Below are 18949 nucleotides of genomic sequence, written 5' to 3' on the forward strand. Positions count from 1 at the left end.
AGCGAATCTCTTTTTTAAACCTTCATTGATAGTCACTGCACCAACACTCCCTGATGATGTAGTCAAGTCCTGATCGTTCTCACACCCATTCCTCTCCTCCCAAACCATCTCCCTGACTCACTTCCCCTCCCCCCCACCCACTAACCCCGTGATGACCTCACCAATCCTGCCACTCTCCAACTGGACCAGACCCTCTTCTCCATTGCGTCCAAAATCCGCAAACTCCTCGTTCCTCACTTCCTTCTTTCCACACCCTGCATGACTCCTCTGCAAAACATCAGCATTGTGGAGAACGGAGGTCAGCGAGGAAAGACCCTGTGCACAGTAAAGTATCAGAAAGTAATTCATTTATTGCTCCCTCCCTGGTGATGCTCCCCATCAATGTACTGCTCACTGAAGTATTATTAAAGCAGATTACCATCTCCTAGTGCAGGACTTGCTCCAGATCTTTTATCCAGAACAGGATATCAAGATCCACATTACTCAAATCACTCTTACATCACCTCACATTTAAGTTTCCAGGGAGAATGTGCCCGCTCTAAGGCTCCAAGTAACTCAGTTCCTCCACCCCCTCAATTTATCTGTGTTCCCTCCACTATATTCTCTCATCATTACAATATTCCTTGTCTATTATGGTAACAAGATTGGTCTCAATAATGGAGGTCCCTTCAATAGCAGAAGGGTACCTCAACCTTCTAACTCAATGTTGTCCTTTTAACATAACCCATTATCCCTTCTGATCCTGCCACTGAGTATTTTTGCACAAACAATTTTAGTGCCTTTCAGGACCCATTAATCTTTACCTAAAACCATCTTTTCTGTTTAATTAAGATTTCCTCATTGAAATTTTGTTTGTCATCCTGCATTTGCATTTCACTTTGTTGAACTTCACCTGCCATTTCTCTGTCCTTCACCAGCTTTCCATCTTCTGCATGTGTTGCAGGCTAGACAGTATCACTCTTTGTACATGAACCAAACAAATTATGACAGTTCCAGTGTTCAGCTGATGAAGTATTATGCATAATTAAACTTGGGAGAATCATTACTTCTTACATTAAGGACCTGCTCCTTGTGATGAAATTAAATCTATCCGGTACATTTAGTCAAACCCTAGATGGGTTTGCTTTCTGATAGCCAATGTCTACTGTACCTTATACCTAGTGTGATTCTCTGATAGGTGTCATAATTGGTATCCAAATCTTGATCTCCTTTAATAGTATCAGTGATTTTAGAATCATAGAGTTCTACAACATGGGAACAAGCCATTCAGCCCAACTTGCCCATTCAGACCAAACTACCACAATTCTATTTGCCTGCATGTGGTCCGCTTCCCTCTTAAACCTCTCCTGACTGTTTTACTGAGGAAGGTTTTTAAACATCACTCATGCTACTGTTATGCACATTTTTATAAATAGATTATCTTTATTCCAGGGTGACCGTGGGGATGATGGAGAATTGGGGCCTATGGGACCCAGAGTAAGTCACTTTTGTGTTTTTCACTTTGCTCAATTATCATAAATTTCTCATCTGCTTGTCTCATTTAACTGTGAATGCAATGATGTCCTTTCAGGGTCCACCTGGTCAGAAAGGTGAACAAGGCATAACTGAGATCATCGACTACAATGGCAACATCCATCAAGCATTACAGGTGGGTTTTGCAGAAACCACACCACTCTCCATTCTCACATACTGCAGGTCAATGCTGCTTTAAATATTTGCTAAAAAAAAACACTGATGCCTGACCAGTGAGAGATTCTATGCTGCCTGAAAGGTAGTGCTGGCAGATTTTATGTGAGGATCCAAGCAAAAAGGGTTTACTATGCAGGAAATGGCAGCTGTTGAACACCTTGTGACATATAAGCCATTAGCTCCACAGTGGGCTGTTGAGGCAATTGTCAGTTGAGGCAAGAGAAAGGGTGTTGAAATAGTCAATGCAATGGAGATGTGAGAAAGGGGTGGTTGCTGTTGAGGTGGAAGTGACTTGTAAAAGGGATCAGATAAAGGTCACTCAGGAAGGGGTTAAGGATGGGATCAGGTGAAATAGAGATAAGAGGCTAAGTTTACTTGGCTGGATGGAACAAAAGATTGGCGTCAAAAATTATGCTGTAGTTTAGGCTAATACCTGATCAGAGCAGCATGTGGTGAAGAGTGAGGATCAGTTAGACGTGCAGTTGAGAAAACGCAAAAGACTTCAGCAGCAAAGTGGGAGCAAGAATGAAGAAAAGCGGTTAAAGGAGGACGAAGATTGTGAACACTTTGGATTCCCTGGCAGGTAATCTTGGGGGATCTTTAATTGATGCTGAAGCAAGATCCAACCATTTAGTGAAGACCTGCTTCCGTTTCTGATGCCTCTGCCATTTACCTCTTGAGCATCGAGGAAACTTTGCGCAAGCAGCTTTAAAGTATGTGTTACACACTGATATCACTGCAAAGGTCCCCTGGGTTCCATGTGTTTGAGGTGAACATCCATAGATGATCCAAAATTAGTTCCCTGAATGTGGCTCTCAGATATTAAGTTTGCATTTAGCAAATTTATTTTTGTAAAATTTTAATCTTGCAGAGCACAGAAAATTATGCAGATGGAATTTCCAGGGAGATGTGTTTCAGGGAAGCATAGTTCAATCTTATATTAGACTCTCTGTCCTAATGACTGGCCAATAGTTAAATGGTCAGGATAAGGGGAATAAGTTCAGTAAAAGTGAGCATGATCTCATTTTACATATTCAGTGTCACCATCTGCTGGATCAGGCAATATATGATAAGCTCGGTTACACTGCGTTCATAATGTTGGCTGGATATTAGATTGTCGAGCCATATGTTTTTGTGCTCAGCTCAACAAATTTCCATTTAAAGTAAATTATGAATGAAATTTGGGGGCTTCAGTTTGGTTCAATGGGTCTGTGATTTATATAACAGTTCCTGCCTTGTGTCTAGTGTTTAATACACAGAGGACCTTGGCCATACATTGGGACACTGGATCTGGGTTTATGTTTCAGTTTCACAGCAGTCAGGGTCCTCTCATTCAGAAGCAGGCTTCCAGATTACCTGTGACTTAGGAAGCTCACTGAGTTGGACTCAGTATAGATTTCAGGATCCAACTTGGGTAGGTTTCTTTAAGATACTGATCCCAGGCTGGTGATCTCCAACCATCCATCCATTTTTCCATATCCCATGAACTAATCATCCAACACCCACCTACCAGGCAATGAACAGACCCCTCCATATCCACCTCATCTGATTTATTTTGCATGCTTTGACGGTACAGGAATCAAAGGCAAGACCTCCCTTCTGTTTCAGGAATATTTGTTGCCTTGGCCCCCACTGTGATTCACTGTCATGGTGGCTGCTTGTCAGTCTTGATAAAGGTTTCTGATCCAAAATGATCACTGATCATTTCTCACCAACATGCTACTTGATCCATCAAGTCCCTCCAGCTGTTTCTTCTTCACCCATGATTCCATTGGCAGTTTTTACATTTCTCCTGTTGATGATGAGTCACCCTTTTACCAAGCAAAATGCCAAGAAAATTCAACGAGTAGTCTTTTTTCCCCCCACTATCAAAGAGAGCTCCTTCCTACATCAGCAAGGCATTTCCACTCCCTACAGTCCTCATACAGTACTCGAGATGGCAGAGGCCGACAGCATCGAATCCACGCTGCTGAAGATCAAACTGCGCTGGGTAGGTCACGGCTCCAGAATGGAGGACCATCGCCTTCCCAAGATCATGTTATATGGCGAGCTCTCCACTGGCCACCGAGACAGAGGTGCACCAAAGAAGAGGTACAAGGACTGTCTAAAGAATGCTCTTGGTGCCTGCCACATTGACCATCGCCAGTGGGCTGATATCGCCTTAAACCGTGCATCTTGGCGCCTCACAGTTCGGCGGGCAGCAACCTCCTTTGAAGAAGACCGCAGGGCCCACCTCACTGTCAAAAGACAAAGGAGGAAAAACCCAACTCCAACCCCAACCAACCAATTTTCCCTTGCAACCGCTGCAACCGTGTCTGCCTGTCCCGCATCGGACTTGCCAGCCACAAACGATCCTGCAGCTGACGTAGACATTAACCCTCCATAAATCTTCGTCCGCGAAGCCAAGCCAAAGAAAAGAAAGAAGCAGTTTTGTGCACATCCGATAACCACTAGATAAAGCAATGGGATTACTCCTCAGTCCAAACTGGGACAAGTGATGGTCAATATTGCACATCAGCTGACCCTCCCCCCCCACCCCACTCTGAACTCAAAGGATCTTGAGTGTTAAATCACTCATGACATTCATGAGCAATTGTATCTCAGCTTGGATATTAATTTTATTTCTGACTCTTCTCTTTGTTTATTTGCCTCAAAAATTTGTTGACAGAAGAACTTATTTTTGTCTCAGTCTTCAAAGCTTTTATTTGATTGATTTAGCTTTAAAGGCAAACTGAACTCAAAACACAAATATTAGATTGGGATCATGAAAGACAATAAGATTTGAATCCATATATTCACGTCATTAAATGGAGAAGATTTATCTGAACATTTATTTTATTCTCTCTATAATAGTATTTTCTAAAGGATAGTTGTGTGACTATAAACACTACTTTGTTTTCCATTGACCTTGAATCCTAGCTGTAGATATAGGTACCAGATGTGTTATTAAGGCCAGTTAGTCCTTTTTAAATTGCTTCAAATATTGAAACATATTATCAAAGCTACATATTAATCAAATAACTTTTTACAGTGAACTTATTGTAGATACTCCTAAGCTATTGGTTTAAAGGTCTTACATTGTGTTTTTTCATGTACAGGTATCGTGACAAGTTTAAAGCCTTCTCATTCTCTCTGTGTTCTGCTGCACTGCAATGAGAGTTCAGACCAAAGTTTCTAAGTACAGTTCATCCTTATAAATCATGCATGAGTAAACGAAAATCTCAAGATGAGATGAGATTTGCCCTTCCAATCCATTGAGTTAGAGGTTGCATTATTAGGGAGGAAGGTGGTTATTCACTTTCATTGCATGGTCAATAAAGTGGATTGTCCATCTGTTACAGAAAGCATCCAACTTCTCTTTCTATTAACTTGAACAGAGTTAGGCATTTTCCATAATAGGCAGGCGATCTGTTCCACCAATTCAATGGTGGAGAAAAATTCAACGTACAATATCTTGGGGAAAATTTATCTTGTTGTGAGAAATTGCAGAATACAACTGGTTTACATGGTTGCTCTTACATTTCTTTTTCTTTAATTTTGGCATTCTAACAGAGGATCACCACCTTAACTGTCACGGTAATTGGAATGGGGTCCTGAGGGCGACTGCATGAGCTATTGTGGCTTGTGGCTGTATTCTTGTGAATTCAAGCTATTGAGACTAATTGTGTGACTTGTTGTAATTTAAATCAGTGAAAGTGACTGTGGAGCAAAGATGTCCCCTACACATAACCAACCATTAATGTAAGCTTCATATGTTAATATCAGTGAACTGCTTGATGTTCACATTCTTCATTATCACTTTCATGAGTTTTTCCATAGAAATTGTGACCCTGTAGCCAACAAGTCTGTCTGTAGTGTTTTGTTTTCATTTTTATTTTTAAAAAAAGGGCAAGTTGCACGATTTCTAAATGTAAAAATATTTACGAAGTAAAAATATTCCAATTCTTTCCATGCCAAAGTAATTTTTTTTGTTCTGGGTCACTAGGGTCCACCAGGGCCTCAAGGGTCTCCAGGAATCCCAGGACCAAAGGTATAAACATCTGGACTATTTTCTATCATCAAGGGGGAACCTTCACAACAGCAACTGAGAGGTGTCTCATATTAACGACGCGGACTGAAAGGATGGTCAGAGCAAAATTTGGTGCCATCCTGACAATACTATTCCTTTCACCATTACTCTTTGGTTACAATCCTATACTTCTGTTTTGTAGCATTTGTCTTTTTCATCAATGATAAAACATCCTAATAACTTGGTTCCAATACGTTAAAATTCAGTACATATTCTCTTCCCAAGAGGTACGACTGCTGCATCATTGTACCCTGGGTCAAAGTTACAATCAAATGGAATGTTCTGACTTGAAGCTGGAGACTTTGAAAGTAATGAGAAAAAGGAGGTGCCTCAATTTAGGAAAGAAAAATATAGTCATTTAAACTGAACTAGTTTGTTCTTAAGATATCAATATTTATTCCATTCTTTGTCAATTGTATTGTGTGGAACTTAAAGGCGGGCAATATTGGAGCAGTTGGTTATCTTTGGTGAAGAGGGTAGAGGTTTAGTGGCGATCTTTGAACAATGAAGTATCTTCAATTATAAATAAAATATATTGATTGCAACTTTTCAACCAACTGTCTGGGTGGGGTGAGTACTATGAACTCACAACCTCCTCTATACTACTAAAACCATCACGGTTCATTAGCGATAAACTTGGGTTGGATGAATTTCAGAGCATATGCCTTTGATTTTATACCATGGTGTCCTTTGCGGCCATGACTGACAGGGAAACGAAAAATCTTGTTATATTTTGAAATGGAGAGACAGAGTAAGAGTGCATGAGAATGTTCCTTCACGTTAAAGACCGAATGAGACTAAACCAGAGATGTTTATTTGTCTCCCTTTTACTTCCACATCACAGGGTGACATGGGGAATCCTGGATCACCTGGGGCTCCAGGAATGCAGGTACTGCATTCATCTTATATAAAATGATTTTAAATTATTTCTCAATACTTGTAACCTGTCATTAAAAAGTTCAATAAGTTGAATCTTTTCCTATACATATTGTGCTTATTTTCAGGGCCCTAGAGGTTTTAAAGGTGACATTGGTGTCCCGGGAGACAAAGGAAACATCGGCCTACCTGGATTATCTGTAAGTGCTGAAGGTGACCTGAATAAATTTTGCCCATACCTCAGATACTTTCTTCTGAGAAAGAATCGCAAAAGCCCCCTAACAAATGTATTGTGTGAAGCCTAAGCCATTCTGGCACCTGTCTGCTCCTTAAGCTTATAACAGAATGAATTTGAATTGTGCAGAAGTCCTGACTGGAGAATATTAGTAAACCCCAAAGGAACAGGAAACCTTATTTGGCGGTAAATTATCTCTATTTAAGATTGAGAGGTTATAGTCATTCTTAATATGATTGCTGACAATAGGATACCCTTTACTTTCTCTCTACCCCTCTGTGCCACAAGCTGAACCTTGGGTATACTCACTACTTTCATGAAAGGGTGAATCCAAGTGAGGCATGATTTCTCATGACTGAACAGGGTGCCCCTTCAATTATAGCATCTTTTTGGCTGAGTCATCCTACATTTATTTTTTTTTAAATTTAAACATAGAGCCATTTCGCCCCATGAGTCTGTGCCACCCAATTTACTCCCTTTTAACCAAAACCCCCAGTATGTTTTTGAGCGGTGGGAGGAAACCAGAATCCCTGGAGAAAACCCACACAGACACGGGGAGAACGTACAAACTCCTTACAGACAGCACTGGATTTAAGCCCCAGTCTGGTCCCGATTGCTGGCGACGGAAACAAACATTTCCTATCTGGGCAGAACAAACAGTAGTTCACCTATTTTCCCTTTTACTGTCCGCTAACTACATCAGCAAATTGATAGAGTTATTAATATTATAAAGTTTCAATTGTAAATTACTTCCCAGGGAATGAAACATAATTTCTGGTTTCACTGGGTTTTTTTCAATAAGATATCAGTGGAATTACACATTCAAAATGGGCTACATTTAAAGAAGGGCAAATAAAAAATGTTCAAAGATCTGAAACATTCTATTATTGTTGAATCAAGCTATCCCAAAGTGACTTAAAATGAAATGTGTAAATAGACACTCCTGCACATTAATATTTCTAAAAGTTTATTATGATGAATTTCAGACACAGAGCCACAATTTTTTTTAGATATTTTATTTAAGGTTTACAATAATACAAAAATTAAACAATGCTATTATATAATGAAATACAAATTACAAGAAAAAGAAAGTAAAACCATTTATTCAAAACCCCTACCACTACAATGTTGTAAAAAAATAACTCACATGTGGACAACAAGTGATGACAAGCTGGAAACAGGCAGCACAGCATCGAAGAGTATGACATCCTTAAAACTTTAGATTATGATAAAACCATAAAAGGGTCCCATGTCTTTAAGAAATTAATATTTGAACCTTTAATGGCATATCTAATTTTTTTCTAAACTTAAGAGATAATATCATTTAACCATTGTGCATGTGTAGATGGAGTATTATCTTTCCATTTAATCAATTAAGTAAAAGATAAAATTTGGTTTTGAGTGGGAGTCAATAAAATGTCATCATCTTAAAATGGTCCAAAATGAGCAATTAAAGGGCAAGGTTCCAATTTAACCTTAAGAATCTCAGATAATATTTGAAAAATATATTTACAAAATGTTTCTAAAATAGGACAAGTCCAAAACATGTGACCAATTTTACAATCAATCCCATAACTCCCTTGAGAATGAAAAATACAGGAGGCTAATTATGTGTTTCTTTCTCACTACATAAATCCCTCACTCACTTTCCCTCTTTCTCTGCCTCCCTTTCCTTTTCCACTCTTACATTCTCTCTTCCCTCTTTTCTCCCTCTCTCTCCCCCCCCTCCCACCACCCCATCTATACTGTATAGCTCTCCCTATCACAGAACTGGCACATTCATTCACGTACTACACATCTGGTTAATTTCTGGAATTAGAGTGTACCATCAGTACATTGACCTGAACAGATGATCAGTCAGCTTCTCAGCACTACTAATTTGGGTACAGTTAACTACTTTCCTTCCTGTGTTGTAACACAGATAAATTTAAAACAAAACACTTGTTTTAGTTGATTTCAAAAGAGCAAACACAGAAATGCTCCATTAGTCAAGTCGTATGAGTAAAGAAATGATCATTTCTTTTGACTCTACTTCTGTGGCACAGTTGGAAATTCAAGATCCCATCAGTGTAGAAAGAATCAAACTTAGATGTCATTTCAACAAATAAATAAAGATCATTTATTCAAGAACAGCTTCTATATTGAAGCTCTTATTATTAGTGATAACATCCTCAATTATATAAACATTACAAAACATAATAGTCGGTGTCAGTTATTTAAACCTCCAGTCCTTCTCCATCATTTTATTACCAAGGTCATCATTCAATGTTCAGTTATTCAATTCAATTTCCACATTTCCTACTTCTGAAATAAAGTTTTTTTTTACTTTGAGTTCTGACCAATGTAATCAGCAGAAGAAAATATTTCTGAATTCAACTAAAATATGTGATCCTAATTTTAATTCTATGTTTTTCTATTCTTCTGAAGCTAGATGGGTAGTTTGCTATAGCTAAAACCCTACTCCAGGAATAACTCAAGAGAATCCACACTGTAAATTACTCCATATAAGGCCCGTATACTCTTTCAAAATACCACTTCCAAGGCTGAAAGAGATTCAAATCTAATTGGCATTTAGACTTTTCTAGTTTTCACATTCTGAACTTCCCCTGGTAAAATCCAGCATCCTATTAAAACAGGAAGCCAAGAAATATTCCATAATGAAACAAAGTTCCGTTCAGCTACGTTCATGTAGTGGCACGTAATCTCCAAAACAGAAAAATGAAAATTCAGAACTCAGCGTACATTAATGTTTCAGCATGATATTAAAGGAGTGTTGAATTATTGGCGATTGGTCTTACCTTCCTGTTTTAGCATTTTAATGTTTCAGATAAACATGAAAGATTTTATGTACTAGTAACAAAGAAGAAACATTTTCCAACTAGAACTGAAACTACTTACTATTAAGTTGAATAAAGGCACCTAGAACAGTAATTTGACATGTTAATTCACTATTTAGTTTTAACTCATCTTTTTTGATTATGCAGGGTTTTAATGGAGAAAAGGGAGAAAAGGGAGAGAAAGGCGACCAGGGGTTGACTGGTCCACAAGGTTCTTCTGTAAGTTCTCCAAAATTAGGTATCCTAATTATTATTTCATTTTATAGATCAACACATGTCATTGTCAGCCAGGATACCGTTTTATCCCTTTATCACCAAACAAGATGGAATTGTGTGGATGTTCTTCTTTATTTATAATTTAATAACTATTTTAATATGAGACATTCTCTTATTACTAATATTGCTTCTATACATAATCACAACAACTGAGGATGGAATAACTGGATTCTTCAAGGATACCATAAGTAAATCCAGGGTGTTCCAGTGGCAAGAAAACTCTGTAAGTGATTGCAAAAGTCAATTTACTGTGAGTGTTCTGTCTGAACTGGATCTACTTTCCAGTGTTGGGTTGCTGCAGGCCCAGGTCCCCGACCAATATGAAGTGATAGCCCAAAGTGTAATAATTAAAATAACTCTGGAATGTGGTCATAACTGACAGAAACAAACACAGCATGAAGATTTTAAAGATTTTAATTATGAAGAACACATAAAAATGTTACAATTGTTCACTAGATAATCACCAAATGGAACCATATTTCTCTGATGTTGTTCCCCAAACTAAGCATAAATTGGGATATAACAGTTTGCACACCAGTATAGTTTACGTTTTAACCAGTACTTATCAACTAATCTCTCAAATTCAATCATTATTGTCATTAACAATTCCAAATATCAGCAAAATACAGCTCTAGTCTGTATTCCTGCTTCAATTCTAGCTTATCTGTCTGACACATGCCACCTAATCACTCAGGTAAGTTATTATTGTTTTTAAAAGGACTCATTCTGTGGACTTCATGCTCAAACAAGTTGCTTTGCTCCGATCCTCCAGCTTTGCTTCTCCCTTTCATCATGGACCTCACTTATCCCCGAAGGTGAACAGAACCTTCAAGAGGGTGATTTCTTAGAAAGAGACTTGTCTGGTCAGTGTACCTGGCCTTGTCCTTAAAACCTATGTGAATCAACTGACTGGAGCTTTTGCAGACATTTTCAGACGTCTACCTGCTTCAAAAGGGCATCCTCCATTCTGGTACCCAACAAGAGCAAGGTGACATGCCTCAATATCTATTGGCCTATGGCACTGATGACTAACACATTGAAGTGCTTTGAGAAGTTGGTTTTGGACGGAATCAACTCTTGACTTATTGAAGGACCTGGATCCATTTCACTTTGCCTATCACCACAACATGTCAATGGCAGATGTGATCTTGCTGGCTGTCCACTGTGTATTGGATCACCTAGAACATGTAAAGCTCTTGTCCATTGACTACAGCTCAGGGTTCAACCCCATCATGCCAGAAAAACTCATGACCAAGCTAAAGAACCTCTGCAACTGGGTCCTTGACTTCCTCATCAGCAGGCAACAATCTGTGCAGATCGGCAACATCATCTCCTCCTCTCTGACCATCAACACCGGGGCATTTCAAGGCTATGTGCATAGTTCCAACTCAATCTAAAAATTCACTGACAGCACCACCATTGTTGGCCTAATAACTGGAAGTAATGAGTCAGAGTCCAGGATTGAGATCAAAAACCTGGTTGAGTGGTGCCAGAACCACAATCTTGCTTTCAAGGTCACCAAGACCAAGGAATTTATTATTGATTTTAGGAAAGAGAGGCCTTACTGTATTGATGGGAAGGAAGTGGAGAGGGTCAGAACCTTCAACTTCCTGGGAGTCGTATTTCAGAAGACTTTTCCTGAAGCCAGCACATCTTGGCAACCATGAAGAAGGTACATTGATGCCTCTACTTTCTAAGGAGTCTGAGGAAATTTGGCATGTCAGCAGATACTCTATCAAACTCCTACAAGAATATAGTGGAAAGTCTACTGACTGGTTTCTTCACAGCCAACCAAACAAAGGTTCGAGGTAGAGTATGGGGACTCATTGCCTTTCTGAAGAAAGGTAGTGAAGGATTGATGTTCTATCAAGTGGGTTGGTCCATTAATATAGGCAGCTGGCAGGTTATGTTGTTTTCCAACTTGCAAGGAAAATTCACTGAAAATTCTTTTCATCACAAATGTTGACCCAGATTCTTGTTCTGTTAATGTTAAAGATCAAAGGTTCAGAATGCACCATGAAGGTCATTAATATTACATCCATTGGAGGCCAGTTAGTTGGTGGTTTCCAAATCAAAAGGTCACAAAGTCTACCTCAGTATCTTCAAAGAATATGAATCCAAGAGGAGGTCTGGTCTAGATCTGAAATTTGTCCCTTTCATTTTTTTAAAAATAAAACTAAAGTGCATTAAGGTCTTTATAAATATTTTTTTTAAACAGAGAAAAATATGTTAAAATATGTTTATTTTGTTTTCATACCACAAGAGAGATCAAAATACATAGTGTTAATCATTAAGAGCTAAACCTCAGGATTGAATATCTTGTTGACTTTGGCAGAAAAATGGCAATTGAAATCTGACGTCCAAGGTAAACTTTCTGAAATCTGACCAGCAAGTTGACTTGGATATTGACGGGCTTGGTTAGATTTCATGTTTGAAATAAGTTAAAGGAGACACTTAATGAAGTTGTTACACCAATTTTAATGGAAAGAATTCAACACAACTAAATTAACTATTTATTTTGGCAAATGACTTAGAACTGCAAAGCCATGAGATTTTTAACTCAGGGAATGATATGAGTGTTTTCAGCTGTATATGAATTCCTTAGGGTGTCATTTGGAACAAACTTTTACTGAAGTATATATATGCCCATAAATAGAATCAAATATAGGACTTACTGAGGCTATTTAAGAAAGGGGTGTGTGAGTGCATCTTTTATTAAATTTCCCTTTTTATGAATATTTAAAAACTGAGGTTTCATGTTTAATGTTTCTGCATTCATCATATTATTTCTAAGCATAATTTCCCAAATTTCCTCAGGGAAATTATGACTTCTGGATCATCTGTGAAGAAATCCTGCAATTATCCAATTATAATTTTGCCTGCCAAGCTTTGATTCCAATTTACCTGAGGCAGGTCTGCTCTCACCTCTTTAAAATTGGACTATTCCAATGAACTATTTTAACTTGGAATTGCCATATTCTTTTCTATCATTATTCTAAACCTTATAGTATTATGATCACTGATCCTTGGATGTGCCTCGAGATCTTGTTTATCTTAGCCTTACTTATCTACCAGAACCAAGTCCAGTAATGTCACCCTCTGTATGGAGTAAGAAATACACTGATCAAGGAAGTTGCAAATGTACTCCTCCACATAATATACATGACTTACTATAGGATTCTGAGTAGTGTAATTACATCTCAATTAATATTTCATGCTGAATAAGTAGACTTCGTCCTCCAGAGTCCTGCAATATTCTCCTTTACCAATATTCCATTCCCTATCCTTTCTTCCCCTCATTTTCTTTCCTGAATAATGGTATCCAGTGGTATTCAGGACTAATTGTTTACTTTTTTTAAAACAGCCAGCTTTTTTATTGGTGACTAAGGGCTTTTAAACCAGTGCACTCTTACTAGAGAGGGATTTGTACTCAACTTTATTTTAGGGAAAGAGGATGGGCAAGTGGTAAAAGAGTCTATAAAGGAAACCTTGGGAACAGTGACTTTAATTCAGTAAGCATTAAAGTAGTCTTGAAAAAGGAGGTTAGATCGAGAGCAGTGGTTTTCAAACTGCCCACCTAAACTCACATTCCACCTTAAGCAATCCTTATATCTTAAGTGCTCTCTGATTAGTAAGGGATCGCTTAAGGTGATATGTGGGTGGAAAGAAAAAGTTTGAAAACTACTTTTTTAATCATACCTAATTGATTCATCATGTGCATGGTTTCATAACTCCAAACTATTTCAATAACAATTGGGTCTAGAGCAGTGGTCGTCAACATTCCCTTTCTACTCACCTTAAGCAGTTTATGGGGGCAGTCTGAAAACCACTGATGTAGAGTTACAGTCTTAAATGAGGAGAGAGCTGACTTCATTGGTATAAAATTGGGGAAAGTAGATTGAGAGAGCTGCTAAAAAGAAAGTTACTAAGAAAGTTGATGAAGGCAAGACTGTAAATGGTATTCATGGACTTTAGCAAGGTCCCACGTAGTAGGGTGGTCCAGTAAGTTCAGGCACAAGGTGTCCGGTAAATTGGATCCAAACTGGCAGCGGTTAATTGTGGAATTTTTTTCTGCCTGGATATCTGAAGCTAGTGGTATACTCCAGGGATCAGTTCTTGCATCTTTGTTGTTTGCCATATTTATAAATGACTTGCATGAGAATGCCTGTGGTAGGATAAGTAAGTTTGGTAATGTCACAAAGATTGGGTGAGTTGTAGACAGCGAGTATGGTTGCCAAAGGATACAGAGGATCAATAATCACACAAAATGAACAGCTACTTAGAGTAGTGTGGATAGAGAGAAAGCTGATGTGGATTGGTTGAATGCAATTCTCAACAGTGGTTTTTAATGAAAAAATATAGGAGGTTAATAATGAAAATGCAGTTGATGTGGTAAATATGGACTTCAAAAATGCATTTGATAAGGTAACATATAACAGTGTGATTATGAAGACTGAAGGCCATGAAATAAAAGAGACTATAGCAGCAGAAATTGACTGCATGACAGGAAACAACATGAAAAATGTAGTTCCACAGAGGTCAGTAAAAGAATGTGGGTTTATTTTGTAGCTAGTTGGAGCAACACGGTTAACATAGCGGTTGGTGCAATGATATCACAGCTCCAACAACCCTGGTTTAAATCTGGTGCTGTCTGTAAGGAGTTTGTACATTCTCCCCATATCTGCATGGGTTTCCTCCAGGTGCTCCAGTTTTTTCCCACCCTTCAAAAAAGTATGGGGGTTGTAGGTTAATTGGTGTATGGGGGGGGGGGGGAGGCCAAGGGCTCATAGGCCAGAAGGACCTGTTACAATACAGTATGTCTAATTATAAAAAAATTATTTCACATCAATCCTCCACAATCCATTTATAGGTGGCTTGCATATCATTGCAACCTGTAACACAAAGCAAGGCACTATCATTTACTGTGATACATCATTTCTGGATGAGCTCAAAACCTTCTATGCTCACTTGAGAAGGGAAAACATGAAGAACCTCCAAGTACCCCTGTAGAGCTCATCGAAAGAATCAAAGACTTGTTGATCCAAACCAAAGCTTTTATTAGCAAAAGACAGGAGCTCTTCACAGGTGGCCGACCAGTCCGGAATGATCCGACCTGGCTAGGGACACAACCCTTTAAGGCCCAGACAGTAGGCGTGGCTTAGCTCTCAGCCAATCGCTGTAAGCACAGTCTAGATACAGTAACTATATACATTGGTGATAGATCTGTACTATCACAACCCCACATCCCCCAGCCACTCTGTTCTCCCAGTTTCAGAGCCTGATGCAAGCATATCCTTTAAGAGTGTGAATCATCAAAAAGTGTCTGGCCCAGACAGTATACCTGTCCGCATCCTTAAAACCTGTACAAACTAACTGGCTGGAGGTTTGCAGACATCTTCAACCTCTCGCGACAAGTCAGACGTCCCCACCTGCTTCAAAATTACATCATTTATTCCATTGCTCTAGAAGACTAAGCCAATCTGCCTCAATGACTATTGGACAGTGGCATTTACATCTATTATGATGAAGTGCTTTGAAAAGTTGGACTTGGGGCAAATCAACTCCTGTCTCAAGAAGGATCTGGACCCATTTCAATTTGCACATCATCACAACAGGTCAATGGCAAATGCCATCTCACTGGTGGATCATCCAGGCCACAGGAATATTTTTGTCAAGCTGTTGTTCATTGACTACAGCTTGGCTTTCAACACCATCACACCAACAAAACTCATGATCAAACTAAAGGGTCTCTGTTCATTCATCTGCATCGAAATCTTCAATTTCTTTAATGGAAGATTCCGTAGTGTAGAGGAGCAACATCACCTCTTCCAATCTGACCATCAACACAGGAGCACCCTAAAGCTGTGTGTGTAGTTCCCCACTTTATTCCTTGTGCACTGGTCAAATTCAGCTCCAACTCAATCTACAGATTGACTGACAACACTAGCGTTGTGCCCTTTTCACTCTGCAACCATCAATTAAAAGGTACAGGAGCCTAAAGATGAGCACACGGACAGCTTCTTCCCCGCTGCCATCAGATTCCTGAATAATCAATGAACCTCTTGTTTGAATTCCCCCCACTCCCAATGGAAAAATCCTATCCACATTTTACTTTATCTGTCCCCCTCATAATTTTAAATACCTCCATCAAATCACCCCTCAATCTTCTATGCTCCAGGGAGTAGTCCTTGGCAGTTTAACCTTTCCCTGTAGGTCAAACCCTGCATATCTCGTACCTCCTTTTAGACATTCTAATATCCTTATTAAGATGTTGTATAAGCAGTATTGACCTTTACCTCCATTTTCATCATCGAGAAAATTATTGATTGTCAGATGCCATACTGTGCTTCCTCCTAAGATTACTGAATCTAACCTTCTTTATTCCTTTTTCAAAGACCTACTCTCTTTATAAATGCTTTTCACTCACACTTAATTCCCTTGTCCCTTTCAGTTGTTGATTGTATCTTCTAATCGCTCAGGCACTTTGGGACATTTTCTGGAATGAGAAAAACAATATAAATGGGATAAAGATCAGAAAAAGCTGGAGATACTCAGATACTGCAGGCACAATCATTTAACATTTCAGATCAATGACCTTGTGTCAGCTGAAACATCTGACTAAAGACCGTCGACCTAAAACATGACTGCTCCCCCCTCCATGGATGCTGCCTATCTTCAACATTCTCTGTTTTTATTTTCAGATTTCCAGCACGTCCAGTTTTATTTTTGGTTTTCAGCTATATAAATGGAGATTGCTTTTCTATATTCCTTCTGGATAATATCAAATTACATATCATGTAAATTAGGTGAGACAAGAAAAAGGTTAAGGTTAAGGGTGAAAAATGAAATGATCAAGGGGAACATTAGGGGCAATTTTTTTCACACAGAGTGGTGAGAATGTGGAACAAGCTACCTCCCGAAGTGATAAATGCTGGTTCCATTTTGGCACAAGAAAAATGTGAATAGGTACATGGATGGGAGGGATTTGGTTCAGATCACAGATGGCAGAATTATAGTTTGGCACAGACTAGATGGGAAAAAGGGCCCATTTCAGTGCTGTATTGTTCTATCATTCTAATAATGAATAACAATGCAATTGTTCATGTGAGATTGAAGGCTTTCTTTGTGGTCAGGCCAATCGCTGCCTTACATGACAGCACCTAATAGCCTGAATATGTCTGAGATTGTCTGATCTCAGAAGCTAAACAGGCTCAAGTCTGGTCAGTACTTGGAAGGGTGACCATCTAGGGAAACCAAGTGCTGTAGATTTCTGTGAGGGGTGCTGTACAAAGTGGTGACTCTCTGTCTGCCTTATGGTAGACAAAAGTTAAAGAATTTCATGTATATTGTATTCTAAATGCAGTGAGTACGAGACAATAATGGAATCTTTACCTTTACATTATTTGTCTCTACAGATATCAGGTCCACCAGGACCCACTGGCTCACAAGGCCCTCCAGGTCCAATGGTAAGTTCGTTCGTTAATCTTCCAACATCCTGTTTCCATTCCATTTGGGGAGAAGCCTGAGAGTGTCTTAAAAACACACACATGCTACCTGACTTTAGTCTCAGAGCTGGGAACTTGACCTCTTAGATGAAATGGAACCCTGATGTTTGCACAACTTACAAATCCCTGAAGGGTCTCAACCCAAAACATTGATCATCTCTTTGCCATTGTGTACGCTGCCTGTCCTGCTGTTTCTCCAACAGTTTGTTCTCTGCTCTTTCACTCTGTAATTCTATTTGAGAAAAACAGTTAGAAATGGCTAAGCAAGAAAGTCCACAGATGCTGGGTCATGTGCAACTCATGAAAATGTTGGAGAAACTCAGCAGGTCATGCAGCATTGATAGGAAGTAAAGGGTAGCCAATGTTTCAGCTCTGGGCTCTTCGCTGTGTATAAACAAAAAGAAGCAGGCAGCTGAAATAAGGTAGGGAAAGGGGAGAGGAGAGGAGGGGCAGGGAGAGGAGCACAGGCTAAAAGGTAAGAGGTCACAGGTGGACACAGCTTGAAGGGTAGAAGAGAAAAATGGTTAGACAATTGTATCTGTAAATTTCATTATAAACTTTTCATTTTGATTCAGTTTTCTGTATTCAATACTGTTTTCACCAAATCTGCCATAGAAATCTCATTTCTACATTGATGTGTTGTTGAAGTGAAAGTTAATTCACTATTTCAGAAGTGGAAATCTAACAATCACCTGTTAATAGAAGAACAGAATACTCACTAAAACAGGATACAACATCCAAACTTGTGGATTCCTTTCAACCAAGCTGAAGATCACGGAAATAAGAGTTTAGGTGACAGCTAGACGTGTGTGTGTGTGTGTGTGTGTGTGTGTGTGTGTGTGTGTGTGTGTGTGTGTGTGTGTGTGTGTGTGTGTGTGTGTGTGTGTGTGTGTGTGTGTGTGTGTGTTTTTAATAAAAATCTGGTCTGAAGGTGAGAGGATTGGAGTAAGAATAGCCATAATTCTCTTTTTGGAATAGAGTAAGGGATTCCCAGCTACCATTCTGGGAAGGAAAGCTGCTGGGCTGTTGATTGTTTTCTACATTCCTGTTCCATTATTTAGATGGATTGTGCTGATCCATATCTTAATTTGGTGACAACTGGCAGCCTTGGCTACAAAATTTACCTGGCTCCAAAATGATACTTCTAACTGATCCAGCCACAGCAACCTTTGGGAGAAGGTTTTCTCACAATTTCTGTTGTACCAGCATTGCTATGTAAGTTTTTTTTTACAGCCTGTTGTCTGAGAATTTCCTTTTTCTGAAGAAGTTTTCTGGGACAACATCTGAACAGCCAAGTTCCCATGTGATGATCATCTCCTTTTCTGGACTGTCTCATGAGAGGAGATACTTTTATTCTATCTACACTTAAAATGTCTTTAATCATTAGAAACCATTTTGACCAGACCATTCCTTCAGTTTTCTGCTTTCTAAAATAATTAAAGTCTTGCATTTATGTAGCCAC

General features: G+C 39.0%; 1 protein-coding gene across 7 annotated transcripts in view; it reads left to right on the forward strand.

Annotated features, from left to right (window-relative positions):
- The window catches only part of LOC138757692 (collagen alpha-1(XXV) chain), a 173623-nt gene that overhangs the window by 110967 nt on the left and 43707 nt on the right, over nucleotides 1-18949 (forward strand). For all 7 annotated transcript variants that reach the window (XM_069925401.1, XM_069925399.1, XM_069925404.1 and 4 more), the window contains 7 exons: nucleotides 1432-1476; nucleotides 1571-1648; nucleotides 5675-5719; nucleotides 6603-6647; nucleotides 6763-6834; nucleotides 9854-9925; nucleotides 17398-17448. In XM_069925401.1, coding sequence (XP_069781502.1) covers nucleotides 1432-1476; nucleotides 1571-1648; nucleotides 5675-5719; nucleotides 6603-6647; nucleotides 6763-6834; nucleotides 9854-9925; nucleotides 17398-17448 — 408 coding nt within the window. The remainder of the gene's footprint in view (nucleotides 1-1431; nucleotides 1477-1570; nucleotides 1649-5674; nucleotides 5720-6602; nucleotides 6648-6762; nucleotides 6835-9853; nucleotides 9926-17397; nucleotides 17449-18949) is intronic.

This window comes from Narcine bancroftii, chromosome 3 (assembly GCF_036971445.1).
Source record: "Narcine bancroftii isolate sNarBan1 chromosome 3, sNarBan1.hap1, whole genome shotgun sequence".
In the NCBI taxonomy this organism is placed as follows: domain Eukaryota; kingdom Metazoa; phylum Chordata; class Chondrichthyes; order Torpediniformes; family Narcinidae; genus Narcine; species Narcine bancroftii.